This window comes from Zalophus californianus, chromosome 3 (genome assembly GCF_009762305.2).
Source record: "Zalophus californianus isolate mZalCal1 chromosome 3, mZalCal1.pri.v2, whole genome shotgun sequence".
Taxonomy (NCBI): domain Eukaryota; kingdom Metazoa; phylum Chordata; class Mammalia; order Carnivora; family Otariidae; genus Zalophus; species Zalophus californianus.
In genome coordinates, this window is record NC_045597.1 from 99,530,660 (window position 1) to 99,544,452 (window position 13,793).

General features: G+C 39.4%; 2 protein-coding genes across 4 annotated transcripts in view; one reads left to right on the plus strand and one right to left on the minus strand.

The window, feature by feature from the left end:
- The window catches only part of GPR39 (G protein-coupled receptor 39), a 198,729-nt gene extending 197,428 nt beyond the window's left edge, over positions 1-1,301 (plus strand). For both annotated transcript variants that reach the window (XM_027589496.2, XM_027589497.2), the window contains one exon: positions 768-1,301. In XM_027589496.2, coding sequence (XP_027445297.1) covers positions 768-1,273 — 506 coding nt within the window. In that variant the 3' untranslated portion in view covers positions 1,274-1,301. The remainder of the gene's footprint in view (positions 1-767) is intronic.
- Positions 1,302-1,331: 30 nt separating this feature from the next.
- LYPD1 (LY6/PLAUR domain containing 1) overlaps positions 1,332-13,793 on the minus strand; it is a 51,625-nt gene continuing 39,163 nt past the window's right edge. Inside the window, exons 3-4 of one of the 2 annotated variants that reach the window (XM_027589499.2) lie at positions 2,739-2,835; positions 1,794-1,931 (exon numbers count right to left, since the gene is read on the minus strand). In XM_027589499.2, coding sequence (XP_027445300.1) covers positions 1,817-1,931; positions 2,739-2,835 — 212 coding nt within the window. In that variant the 3' untranslated portion in view covers positions 1,794-1,816. Of the gene's footprint in view, positions 1,932-2,738; positions 2,836-13,793 lie in introns of both variants that reach the window. The other variant, XM_027589498.2, reaches the window with a different exon arrangement.

Sequence of the window (13,793 nt, forward strand, 5' to 3'; positions counted from 1 at the left end):
TCCAGGGCCTGACCGTTTGCGAGGCTGCTGTATAGCTCAGTGCTACAAAGGCAATGAGCATGCTATTAGCTAAACTTGAAGTTTTATATTTTCCATTATGTGAGGATAATTGTCTTTTCCCCACCATGAAGGTAGAAGAGATGATACAACTAAAACTATTTGAAAATGAATGGAAGTGCTGTTGCAGAAACAAGTATTAGAATTATGGGTGTACCCACCTAGTAAATACATGTCCAAGAAACATTCTCAGTGACTAGCTGTTCCCGATTTTTTGTCCCTTCAAAATGAATGCACAATCATCAGTGTGACTAAATATGCTTCCTGTGACAAGGGACACCATTGCCATTTGTCTTGAAGATATCACTGGGTCTTTATGTGGACATCCTTTAAAATACAAATATTTTACCTGCTTTTACAGAGTGTATACATCTATTTCCTTAAAACAAAAAGACAAAACTAGATTACCACACTCTATAATATGCTTCCTCGATACCCAACAATGAAAACATTTTTTTTTTTAAATTTTTAAATTAAGAGCTATCACCAGGTACAAACAATTGTCTAAAGCATTTAAATGGTCTTTAACATAGTCTACTTCCCTGGCCTTAAAACACTGAAATTCCTTTTTGCTAGCAGCAAGAGAAGCTGTCAAACACAACATGGAAAAATTGGTACCATTTCCTGGCCAGTAAGCACGCAACTGGGGAGCTCAATATTTTGTTTCTTGCATTACTGTTCTCATGCTGTCTCTCCTCTCTCCTGCTCAGGGCTGATTGTCGTGACCTTGGCTGTCTGCTGGATGCCTAATCAGGTGCGGAGGATTATGGCAGCGGCCAAACCCAAGCACGACTGGACCAAGACCTACTTCCGGGCGTACATGATCCTCCTCCCCTTCTCCGACACCTTCTTCTACCTGAGCTCCGTCATCAATCCGCTCCTGTACAATGTGTCCTCGCAGCAGTTCCGCAGGGTGTTCGGCCAGGTGCTCCGCTGCCACTTGACGCTGCCCCACGCCAACCATAGCAAGCACCTGCGCGCCCACGTCACCTCCGCTGCCGCCAGCACCCGCTCGGCGCGCCGCCCCCTGATCTTCATGGCTTCCCGTTCCAGTTCCTCTGAAAGAACTGACAAGGTTTTCTTGAGCACTTTCCAGAGCAAGGCCAAGCCTGAGTCTAAGCCCCAGCAATTGAGTCTCGAGTCACTAGAGCCCAACTCAGAGATGAAACCACCCACCTCTGCCGCAGGGAATGGTTTACAGGAGCATGAAGTGTGAATGTCAAGTATGGAAGCCTTGAGGGCTAAATGGCAGTCCCCCCCCCCCCCCAACAACATATCCTGACACAGCGGTGACAAACTGCCCCTATGAGGGACAGGTGTGGAAGCTAGGGGCCTTGGAAAAAAAATGGATGGCCCTCTATGCGCCTTCTAAGGGCAGATTCTGCCAGCCGGACCTTGACTCTGGGTAGAGAAACTTTTGCTCACCCCTTCCTTTAAGTACACACTGAAAATTTAGACTGAATTTATTCAGAGCTTACAAAAAAATGTTTTACACTGAGCTCTTTTGCTGGCGAAGGAACTGAGGAGGACACCGCCCCTCCCCACCCAGAATAAAAGGACACACAGGAGAAGCTTGGGGAGCAGAGGGAGTGAAGGGCCGGAAGAACAATGCAGGAAGGGTGAGCATCTCCTTCAACTTCAGCAGTGAGCCAAGAGGAGGGCTAACTGGAGGAGCAGGATGGTGGTGGGGAGCCCAGGCCGAAGGGCCAAGGCAGAACTGCTCCGTTTCTTGGGCCGGGGCCCGTTGCAAAGAGGGGTGTTACAGCAGCTGATGCACACTGAGTTCAGTTTCCCAGGGGAGCAGAAGGATTGGTACCCGGCCGAGGCGATGAGGCAGGCTGCCGATGATGCACACGACTTGCGGTACATGATGCCTGCAATACAAACCCACGGACTTGGGTTAGCTGCTGTTGCCTAAAGGATAGCTCATCTTTACTCCTCCCACAGCCCAGGTACTTGGGCGGGGGTGGGGTGGGGGGGCAGGAAGGGACTTTGGGTTGTTTCAGTGAGCACCCACCCCTCCTCTGCCAAAATAGGAAGAGGACTTCTTCCCCATATAGCTCCATTATTTCTCACAGGTTGTTGCAAAGAGCTATTAAAATCAAAGTTCACTTTAAAAAAAATCAGAACTTTTCACTTTTTTATTGCTGTAGCTCTCTCATGCCATGGAGAATGATACTCTATGATGGCTCTCACCTAGGGGTGTATTAAATCCTAGCATTCCCTGGAGAACTAATGCCCATGAGAATAATATCCCTACTGAAAGGGCGCTGATTTTTCTGAGGTTTCAAGGTTCCCTACATCTTAGTGAGGGGATGGCCCGATGTTGACAATGTACCCAGCTTATTCCAGTAAACAAGCTTTGCCCTCAGAATATATGGCCATCTGCCTACTTAGCATCACACAGCCTCCATTTATTAACATACTGTGTAGCCATATAAAGGAGCACATAGGACATGTCCAAATTACAGCACATCATCAAAGGAGATTATCTTGAATAATCATTTAAGTTCTTAAAGCTGAAACCTTATTTAATTCAGATAATAGCTATCTTCCTTTAAGTGCTTACCTGTAGGCCAGGCACTCTACAGAGGGCTGTCGTGTACTAGTTCAACCCTACAAGGGAGGTCCCCATTTCATAGATGGGGAGCATTAAGGGCAAGAGAAGTTTAAGAACTTACCCAAGGTCACACTCCTGGAAAATAGAGGAGCTGGGATTTGAACTTAAATTCTGGCTCCATTCTGTCAAGTCCTTACGAGTATATATAACCAAGCAGCCTGCCAGTAAACCACAAAAATGTGTGTGTTGGGGGGGGGGGAGGGGTGGGAGGTGGAGAGAAATATGTCCTCTAAAGCTGGACCTGAATGGCTTTAGCTTGTGTGCCACCCTGCACAGCTGAGGGCTCCAACATACCTTACTCTGACTCCCTGCAGAGATGTGTGTTTGCAGGCAATGCTTTGGGTTATGGAGAAATAGTAAACAACTGAGCAACCTAAAACTTCCAAGTGGGAGGTAAAGACTTTAAAACATACAATTTTAAGCCATTTTTGTTCCATAACTACACATTTGAAAGGATGGATTTTCTAACAGTCTTTTTAACACTGTAGGCAGTAGCTGCTCTGGTAAGATTTATTGGGTAAAATAAGGTCCACAGACACGTGTGTGTGTGTCACTGTTTGATTTGTAAGAAACCTGCTGCCGGGCATTGCCCATTTATAGATTTCTCATAGTCCCTACATTTTCTACCCATTTCCATTTTAGGAACTTTTACCATCATTTGCTAGTTCAACTTCAACTTTCCTCAAGTGAATTTTAAAAATATATTTTTCACTATAAAAAAACTCCGTGAAATAAGGTGAAAATGCCACCTGACTAGGTTCCCCCCCGTAAAGGTTAGCATTCTTACCAGTTTGGAAGGCCTCCTTCCAGGCCTGTTTCTATACATTTACATATGTGTAATATGGAAAAATAGTGTGTGTGTACACACCCAGATTTGTTAATGGTATAATATCCTATATGCTGTTCTACAGTTTGCATTTTTACTTAGTGACATGGCTGAGGATTTTTTTTAAGGTTAATTCTGCAGGGCTAAGGAGTGGTGATGAGGGAGGTTAGATAATTAATGCACAACGTAAAGGTTAGCATTCTTACCAGTTTGGAAGGCCTCCTTCCAGGCCTGTTTCTATACATTTACATGTGTAATATGGAAAAATAGTGTGTGTGTACACACCCAGATTTGTTAATGGTATAATATCCTATATGCTGTTCTACAGTTTGCATTTTTACTTAGTGACATGGCTGAGGATTTTTTTTAAGGTTAATTCTGCAGGGCTAAGGAGTGGTGATGAGGGAGGTTAGATAATTAATGCACAAAGGGAGCCCTGATTTTTGTGACGGCTGCCCAGGGGACACTTCCAGATCACCTGTTCTGGTGGCAAGTGGATCTTATGCTTGTGGTCCCACAGGACTCTACAGCTGTCCATTCTTTAAAGCTGGTGCCTCCAGGTCTGGCTTCCACTCAGCCTGAATCTAGGTGCTGAGATCCTCTCTCTGGGGACACTGACCTGTCTTGGCACATCCTCAACTAGTGGGAACTATAAAATGAAAATAGGCTGCTTGTAGAAACACAGAGAAGAGTGAAGCAAACAAAACAGTGGAATATGTTCCAAATGAAAGACTAAGATAAAGCTTCAGAAAGAATCGTACAGAACTGGACATAGTAATTAACCTCACAGAGTTAAAAGTAATGGTCAAAAAGATGCTCACCAAACTGGGAGAAGAGTGGATAAACACAGTGAGAACATCAACAAAGAGAAAATATAAATATCAAGTAGAGTCACAGAGCTGAAGAATGCAGTAACTGAACTGAAAATAACAGCAGAGGAGTTCAACAACAGACTAGAAGCAGCAGAAGAAAGGATCAGCGAACCCAAAGACAGGGCAGAGAAACTCACTCCATCAGAGCAGCAAAAAGAAAAATGTAAAATATAAGTGGTTTAAGGGACCTACGAGACCACATTTATTGGCTAACATTCTCATTTATAGGAGACCCAGAAGGACAAGACAGGGACAGAAAACTTTCTTGAAAAAATAATGTCCAAAAACTTCCCTAACCTGGGGAAGGAAGACAATATCCAGGAAGCCCAGAGAGTTCCAAACAAAGTGACACCAAAGAGACACACACAAAGACACATAATTAAAATGTCAATGTTAAACAAAAGGAGAGGCTGAAAAGAAAGGATGTTAATCAGTGACAAAAACGGTATAAGCTATAAATCTTACTGGTAAAGTTAAATATATAGGAAAGGTAGTTGATTAATTACTTATAAAGCTAGTATAAAGGCTAAAAGACAAAGGTAGTAAAAATAACTACTATAATTAGTTAAGGGTTACACCAGATTAAAAAAACAAAATGTGACATGAAAAACAAAATGGGGGGGGGAGAAAATAGATATGTAGAGCTTTTGAATGCATTTAAGCATATTAACTTACAATAGACTATTACAGACATAAGTTGTTATATGTAAGCCTTAAGGTAACAACACAGCAAAAACTATAAATAGATATACAAGAGAAGAGAAAGGAATCTAAAGATACCACTAAACAAGGTCATCAAATTTGACAATGGAAGAAAGCCAAAGAAGGAACAGAGAAACTACCAAACAGCCAGAAAACAATTAACAAAATAGCAGTAAGTACATAACTCTAAACGATTATTTTAAATATAAATACTAAATTCTCCAGTCAAAAGATGTAGTGTGGCTGGATTAAATACCACCACCACCACCAAAACAAGACCCATCTATACACTGCCTATAAAAAAAACTAATTGCAGATATTCCATGCAAATGGAAACCAAAAGAAAGCTGGGAGAGCTATACTTGGACAAAATAGCCTGTAAAACAAAGACTGTAATAAGAGACAAAGTAGGGCATTCCATAAAGGGGTCAATCCAGCAAGAGGATAAAGCATTTGTAAATATTTATGCACCAACACAGAAGCACTTAAATATATAAAACAAATATTAATAGACCTAAGGGAGAAACAGCAGTACAATACTTGGGGACCTTAATATCCCTTTTACATTAATAGATCATCAAGACAGAAAATCAACAAGGAAACCTCGACCTTAAAGAGCACTGAACAAGACGGAATGTTCTGTATATGTTAAGCCCATCAAAAAGCAACAGGGCAGAGAAGATGGCACAGTAGGAGGACCCTGAGCTCACCTTATTCCACAGCCATACCCAGGCAATAACCATATCTGTGCAACTAACTGAAAATGACTTGAAAATTGGCGGAACAGACATTCCATAACTCATCATGGAGACAAGGTCACATGGATGAGGAGAGGAGGGATAAGAGATTCAGTTGAGAAGTGAACCCCTAGAGAAAATAACCATAAGTGGGAGAGAAATCACAAGTACAGAGGAGTGAAGGGATCAGACCCCACACTGGGTAACCCTAGCCCTGAGGATCTCCACCAAGAAGACCATTCCCACAATGTCTGGCTTTGAAAATCAGCAGGGCTAAATTCTAGGAGAGCCAGAAGGCAACAGGCAAAGTCCCCACCCTTAAAGAGACAGCATGCTAAATAAATTGGCCTGAGACACAGCACAGAAACAGCAATGTGCAAAGCACCTGGGGTGCACATAAAGGAGATTTATTGACTAATCTTAGAACTTGTGCTGGAGGGGCAGGGATCTTTCAGAGAGTTCTCTGGGAACAAAAGTATTGCTGAGCACCATTTTTCTTGTTCTCCCCCAGCCTAGACAGCCAGCACTTGCAGGAGCCAGTTCTGATACTCTCCATCTACTTTGCTAGTATCAAAAGGACTCCTGCCCTGAAAGGGGGAGGAGATAAGCCTACCTACCAGTGTGCCTGAAGTTCTTGCATCTAGGAGTCTTAGCTGGATGCATAGGAAACAAGCCCTGCTCTTTGGTACAGGTAGGGTAGGGCAGAGGCTAATTGCAGACAGCTAGGCTGAGTGCTGAGCCCCCCATCCACCAGCAAGCTCCCAGTGGCTGTAGCTGGGTTTCTCAACAGCAGGTGGAGCAAACCCTGCCCAGTGTGCCCATAGCAGCTGAAGTGGCTTACTGCAGCCAGCTGGGCTGAGGCCAACTCCAACCCACCATGCCCAGAGCAAATGTGGCTCAGCCACAACAAGAGGGCCTGGTTCTGTTGATGCACTATAGAGCCTCACAGGACCTCTTCTATACAAGGCCACTGCTTTCAAGACCAAGAGATGTAACTGACCTACCTAATAAATAGAAACAAACATGGAGAACTAGGGAAGATGAGACAGAGAAAATGTCGTAAATGAAAGAACAAGACAGAATCACAATAAAGTGAAACTGAGATATGCTGGAGAGGATGGATGAACTCAGTGAGAACTTCAACAAGAGATGAAAGATATAAAAAGAACCAGTCAGAGCTAAAGAATACAACAACCGAAATGAAAAATACGCTAGAGGGAATCAACGGCAGGTTAGAGGATGCAGAAGAATGTATCAGCAGCCTGGAACAAAGGGTAATGGAAAGCACCAAGCTAAACAGCAAAAAGAAAAAAAGGAATGAAAAATTAGAATAGGTTAAGGAAACTCTGCAACATCATGAAGCATAATAAAATTTGCATTATAGGGATCTCAGGAGAAGAGAGAAGGGGCAGAAAACATATTTGAAGGAATAATAACTGAAAACTTGCCTAATGTGGGGACTAAAACAGACCACCAGATCTAGGAGACACAGAGGGCCCCTAAGATGATGAATCAAAGGTGCACACCAAGATATGTAGAAATTAAAAGGGCAAAAAGTGGTGACAAAAAGAGAATCTTAAAAGCAACAAGAGAAAAAAGTTATATGCAAGGGAAACCCCAACAAGGCTATCAACTGATTTTTCAGCAGAAACATTGTGGGACACAAGGGAGTTTCATGATGTATTCAAAGTGCTGAAAGGAAAAAACAAACAAACAAACTTAGAACCAAGACTACTCTATCCAGCAAAGCTATCCTTCAGAGTAGGACAAATAGAATTTCCCAAACGTTAAAAGTGTTCATCACCACTAAAATGGCCTAGCAAGAAATGTTAAAGGGAATCCTTTAAGTGTATACAAAACATAACTAGAAGAAAATTATGAAAGGAAAAAAAATACACAAGTAAAAGCAAACATATAGTGAAGGTACTCGATTAATCACTCACAAAGTCAGCATAAAGATTAAAACACAGAAGTAGTAGAATCAATTATATCTACAAAAATTAGTCAAAGTATATATAAGATAAAAATATGTAAAATATAACATCATATATGTAAAATGTCAAAGGGGAGTAAAAATGTAGGGCTTTTACAATGTGTTTCAACTTAGGCGGACATCAACTTAATATAGACTGCTGTGCATGTAGGAAGTTACATATGAACCCAATAGTAACCACAAACCAAAAACCTATAAAAGATACACAAAAAATAAAGCCAAGCATAACACTAAAGAAAACTATTGAACCACAAGAGAGCAGAGAAGAAACAGAGAACTACAAAAAAACAATTGGAAAACAATTAAAATGGCAATAAATACATACCTATCAATAATTACTTTAAGTGTAAATGGATTAAATGCTATCAAAAGAAGGGTGACTGAATGGATAAAAAAACCAAGACCCATCTGTATACTGCCTACAGGAGACTAACTTCAGACCTAAAGACACATACAGATGGAAAGTGAAGGGATGGAAAAAGATATTCCATGCAAATGGAAGTGGGGGAGGGGGGAAGCCAGAGTAGCGATATTTATATCAAACAAAATAGATTTTATTTTTATTTTTTTTTAAAGACTTTATTTATTTGAGAGAGAGAGAATGAGAGAGAGAGAGCACGAGAGGGAAGAGGGTCAGAGGGAGAAGCAGACTCCCCGCTGAGCAGGGAGCCCGATGTGGGACTCGATCCTGGGACTCCAGGATCACGACCTGAGCCGAAGGCAGTCACTTAACCAACTGAGCCACCCAGGCGCCCACAAAATAGATTTTAAAACAAACACTAGAGTACGAGAAAAAGAAGGGCATTATATAATGATAAATACTTAACTGAACAAGGAGATATAACAACTGTAAATATGCATCCATCATAGGAGCACCTAAATACATAAAGCAAATATTAATAGACATAAAGGGAGAAATTGACAGTAATGCTGTAAGACTAGGGGATTTTAACATCCCACCCAAATCACTGGATCTTCTAGAGAGAAAATCAACAAGGAAATGGTGGCTTTCAATGACACATTAAGCCAGATGGACCTAACTGGTATATGCAGAACACTCCATCCCCAAACAGCAGAATACACATTCTTTTCAAGTGCACATAGAACATTCTCCAAGACAGATCACATATTAGACCACAAAGCAGGTCTCAACAAATTTAAGAAAACTGAAATAATATCAAGTATCTTTTCCAACCACAACAGTATGAAACTACTGTATGAATTTCCAACCACAACAGTATGAATCAACTACCAGGAAAAAAAAATGGGGGAAAAAAAACAACAACACACGGAGGCTAAATAACATGCTACTAAATAACCAATGGATTAACAAATCAAAGAGGAAATAAAAGAAATACATGGAGATAAACGAAAATGATAACACAATGGTCTAAAATTTTTGAGACACAGCAAAAGCAGTTCTAAGAGAGAAGTTTACATTCATATAGGGATATGAAGAAACAAGAAAAATCTTAATCTAACTTTATACCTAAAGGAACTAGAAAGAGAGGAACAAAGCCCAGTTAGAAGAAAGGAAGTACTAAAGCTCAGGGCAGAAATAAATGGAATAGAGACAAAAAGTGTAGAAAAGATCAATAAAACCAAGAGCTGATTCTTTGAATAGATAAACCAAATTGATAAACATTTGGTCAGACTCATCAAGAGAAAAAGAGCACTCACAATCAGAAATGAAGAACAAATGCCGTCAGAGAAATACAAAGGATTGTAAGAAAATACTACAAAAAATTATATGCCAACAAATTAAACAACCTAGATAAATTCCTAGAAACATACAATCTTCCAAAACCGAATCAGGAAGAAATAGAAAATTTGAACAGACAAGATACTAGTAACAAAATTGAATCAGTAATCAAAAAGCTCCATATAAATAAAAGTTCAGGACCAGATGGCTTCACAGGTGAATTCTACCAAACATTTAAAAAAGAATTAATATCTATTCTTAAGCTATTCAAAAACATAGAAGAGGGAAAAACAAACAAACAAACAAAAAAACCCCTTACAAATTCATTCTTGGAAGCCAACATTACACGAGACCAAAACCAGACAAAAACGCTACCAAAAAACAAAATAACAACAACAAAAACAAGACAACTACAAGGCCAATATCCCTGATGAACAAAGACAAACAAACATTAATAAGGCAAACTCAACAATATGTTAAGTGCTTCTCCACAATGAGGTGGGATTTATTCCAGAAATGCAAGGTTGGTTCAGTATTCACAAATCAATATGATACATCACATTAACAAGAGGAAGGATAAAAACCATATGACTATCTCAATAGATATCAGAAAAAGCATTTGACAAAATACAACAATGTTCATGATTAAAAAAACTCTCAACAGTGAGTTTAGAGAGAACATACCTCAACATAATAAAAGTCATATATGAAAAACCCACACCTAACATCATACTCCATCGTGAAATACTGAAAGCTTTTCTTCTAAGATCAGGAACATAACAAGGATGTCCACTCTCACATATTATTAAACATTAAATATGTTTAGTCATATTTAAACATGTTTAATCATGTTTAATTGTGGCAGAAATCAAGAAAGAAAGAAAAGGCATCTGAATTGATAAGAAGTAAAACTGTAGCTATTTGCAGAATACATGACACCTCATATAAGAAAGCCTTAAAGTTCCACCACAGAGCTATCGGAATAAATGAATTTCATAAAGTTGCAGGGTTCAAATTTAATATACAGAAATATGTTGCATTTCTGTACACTAAAAACAAAGTAACAGAGAAACTAAGAAAATCCCATTTACAACTGCACAAAAATATAAAATTCCTAGGAATAAACTTAATGAAGGAGGTGAAAGGCCTATATTCTGAAAACTCCAAGGCACTGATGAAAGAAACTGATGATACAAACAAATTGAAAGATACTCCATGATCACGGATTGGAAGCATATTGTTAAGATGTCCATTCTACCCAAAGCAATCTACAGATTCAATGCTGTCCCCATCAAAATACCAAGAGCATTTTTTCATAGAATTAGAACAAATAATCCTAACATTTGTATGGAACCACAAAAGCTCTTGAATAGCAAAAGCAATCTTCAGAAAGAAGAACGAAACTGGAGGTATCACAATCCCAGATTTTAAGATATACTACAAAGCTACAGTAATCAAAATGGTATGGTGCTGGCACAAAAACAGATGCGTAGATCAAAAGAATAGGATAGTGATGGGCGCCTGGGCGGCTCAGTCGTTAAGTGTCTGCCTTCGGCTCAGGTGTTGATCCCAGGGTCCTGGGATCGAGCCCCGCATCGGGCTCCCTGCTCCGCAGGAAGCCTGCTTCTCCCTCTCCCCCTCCCCCTGCTTGTGTTCCCTCTCTTGCTGTGTCTCTCTCTGTCAAAACAAGAACAACAACAACAACAAAAAGGATAGTGAGCCCAAAAAGAAACCCACCCTTATATGGTCAATTAATCCATGACAAGGGGGGAAAGAACATTCAATGAGGAAATGAGTCTTTTCAATAAATGGTGTTGGGAAAAAGGGACAAGTGGAAAAGAATGAAACTGGACCACTTTCTTACACCACACACAAAAATAAACTCAAAATGGATTAAAGACCTAAATATGAGACCCAAAACCATAAAACTCCTCAAAGAAAATATAGGCAGTAGTCTCCTGGACATTAGTCTTAGCAACATACATATGGTTATATCTCCTCAGGCAAGGAAAACAAAAGCAAAAGTAAACTATTGGGACTATACCAAAATACAAAAAGCTTTTGCACAGCAAAGAAAAACACCAATAAAACAAAAGGCAGTCCACTGAGTAGGAAAAGATATTTGCAAATGATATATCTGCTAAGAGGTTAGTATTCAAAATATATAAAGAACTTACACAACTGAACACCAAAAAAATAATAATCAATTAAAAAATGGGCAGAGGACCTGAATAGACATGGTTTCAAAGAAGACATGCAGATAGCCAACAGACATGAAAAGACACTCAACATCACTCATCATCAGGGAAATGTGAATCAAAACCATAGTGAGATATGACCTCACACCAGTCAGAGTGGCTAGTATCAAAAACACAAGAAATAATACATTTTGGCAGGGATATTAAGGGAACCTTCAATGTAAATTGGTATAACTATTATGGAAAACAGTATGGAGTTTCCTCAAAAAATTAAAAATAGAAATATCATGATCCAGTAATTCCACTACTGGATATTTACCCAAATAAAACAAAACACTAAGTTAAAAAGATATATGCAACCTTATGTATATTGCAGCATTATTTACAATAGCTAAGGTATGGAAGGACCCCAAGTGTCCGTATGTGCTAGGTACAATGGAATATTACTCAGCAATTAAAAAGAATGAAATCTTGTCATTTTGACAACGTGGATGGACCTAGAGAGTATTATGCTAAATGAAATCTACTGAATGATCTCACTTATATTGTGAAGTCTAACAAAAAAACAAAACAAAAAAACCCCAGGGGCACCTGGGTGGCTCAGTCAGTTAAGTGTCTGACTCTCGGTTTCGGTTCAGGTCGTGATCTCAGGGTCATGAGATCAAGCCCTGAATTGGGCTCTATGTTGGGCATGGAGCCTGCTTAAGATTCTCCCTCTCCCTCTGCCTCTCCACCCCTCACTTGCACACTTGCTCTCTCTCCCTCTAAAAAACAAAAACAAAATGAAACCAAACACATGCTTAAATACAGAGAACTTGTGGCTGCTAGAGGAGCAGTGGGTGGGAGATAGGCAAAACAGACGAAGAGAGTTAAGAGTTACAAACTTCTAGTTATAAAATAAGTCACAGAAATGAAAAACTACAGCACAGAGAATATCATCAGAAATATTGTAATAAAGTGAGGAGGGGAAAGCAACAGAAAATACATTCTTCTCAAGGGCACATGGAACATTCTTCAGGATAGATCATATGTTTAGACATGAAACAAGTCTTAAAAAATTTGAGAAGAGTGAAAATATATCAAGCATCTTTTCAGACCACAGTGGTACGAAATTAGAGATCATTTAGAAGAAGAAAACTGGAACATTCACAAATATGTGGAAATTAAACAACAAGCTACTAAACCACTAGGGGGTCAACAAATTAAAAAAGACCTTAAAACAAATGAAACACATCATAACAAAACTTATGGAATGCAGCTAAAGCAATTCTAAGAAGGAAGTTCATAGTGATAAATGCCTACCTCAAGAAATAAGTCTCAACAACAACCTAACTTTACACCTCAAGAAACTAGAAAAAGAACGGAGTTCAAAGTTAGCAGAAGGAAGGAAATAATAAAGATTAAAGCAGAAATGATGCAAAATTGGCAAACTTGTAGCTAGAAAGACCAAGAAAAATGAGAGGATTCAAATAAATAAGAAATGGAAGACGAGACATTATAACTGATACCAGAGAAACACAAAGGACCGTAAGAGACTACGATGAGTAATTACAGGCCAAAAAAGAGCCAAAAATATACAATGGGGAAAGAACAGTCTCTTCAGTATGGGTGTTGGGAAAACTGGATCAGTATCTAACACCAAAGACAAACAATAACTCAAAATGCATTAAAGACTTGAATGTAAGATCCGAAATCATAAAACTCCTAGAAGAAAACATGAGAGATAAGCAACTTGACACTGGTCTTCGTGATTTTTTGTATTTGTCACTAAAAGCAAAGGCTACAATAGAACAAATGAGTAAGTTAAGTACATCAAATTGAAAAGCTTCTGCACAACGAAGGAAACCATCAGGAAAATGAAAATGCAACCTACTGAATGGGGAAAAATTTTTGTAGATCTATCTGATTACTATCCAAAATATATAAAGAACTCAAAACAACTCAATAGCAAAAAACAAATATTCCAACTAAAAAGTACACAAAGAATCAGAATGAACATTTTTCCAAAGACATATGATGGCCATGAAAAGATGTTCAAAATCACTGATCACTGGGGCACCTGGGTGGCTCAGTCAGTTGAGCATCG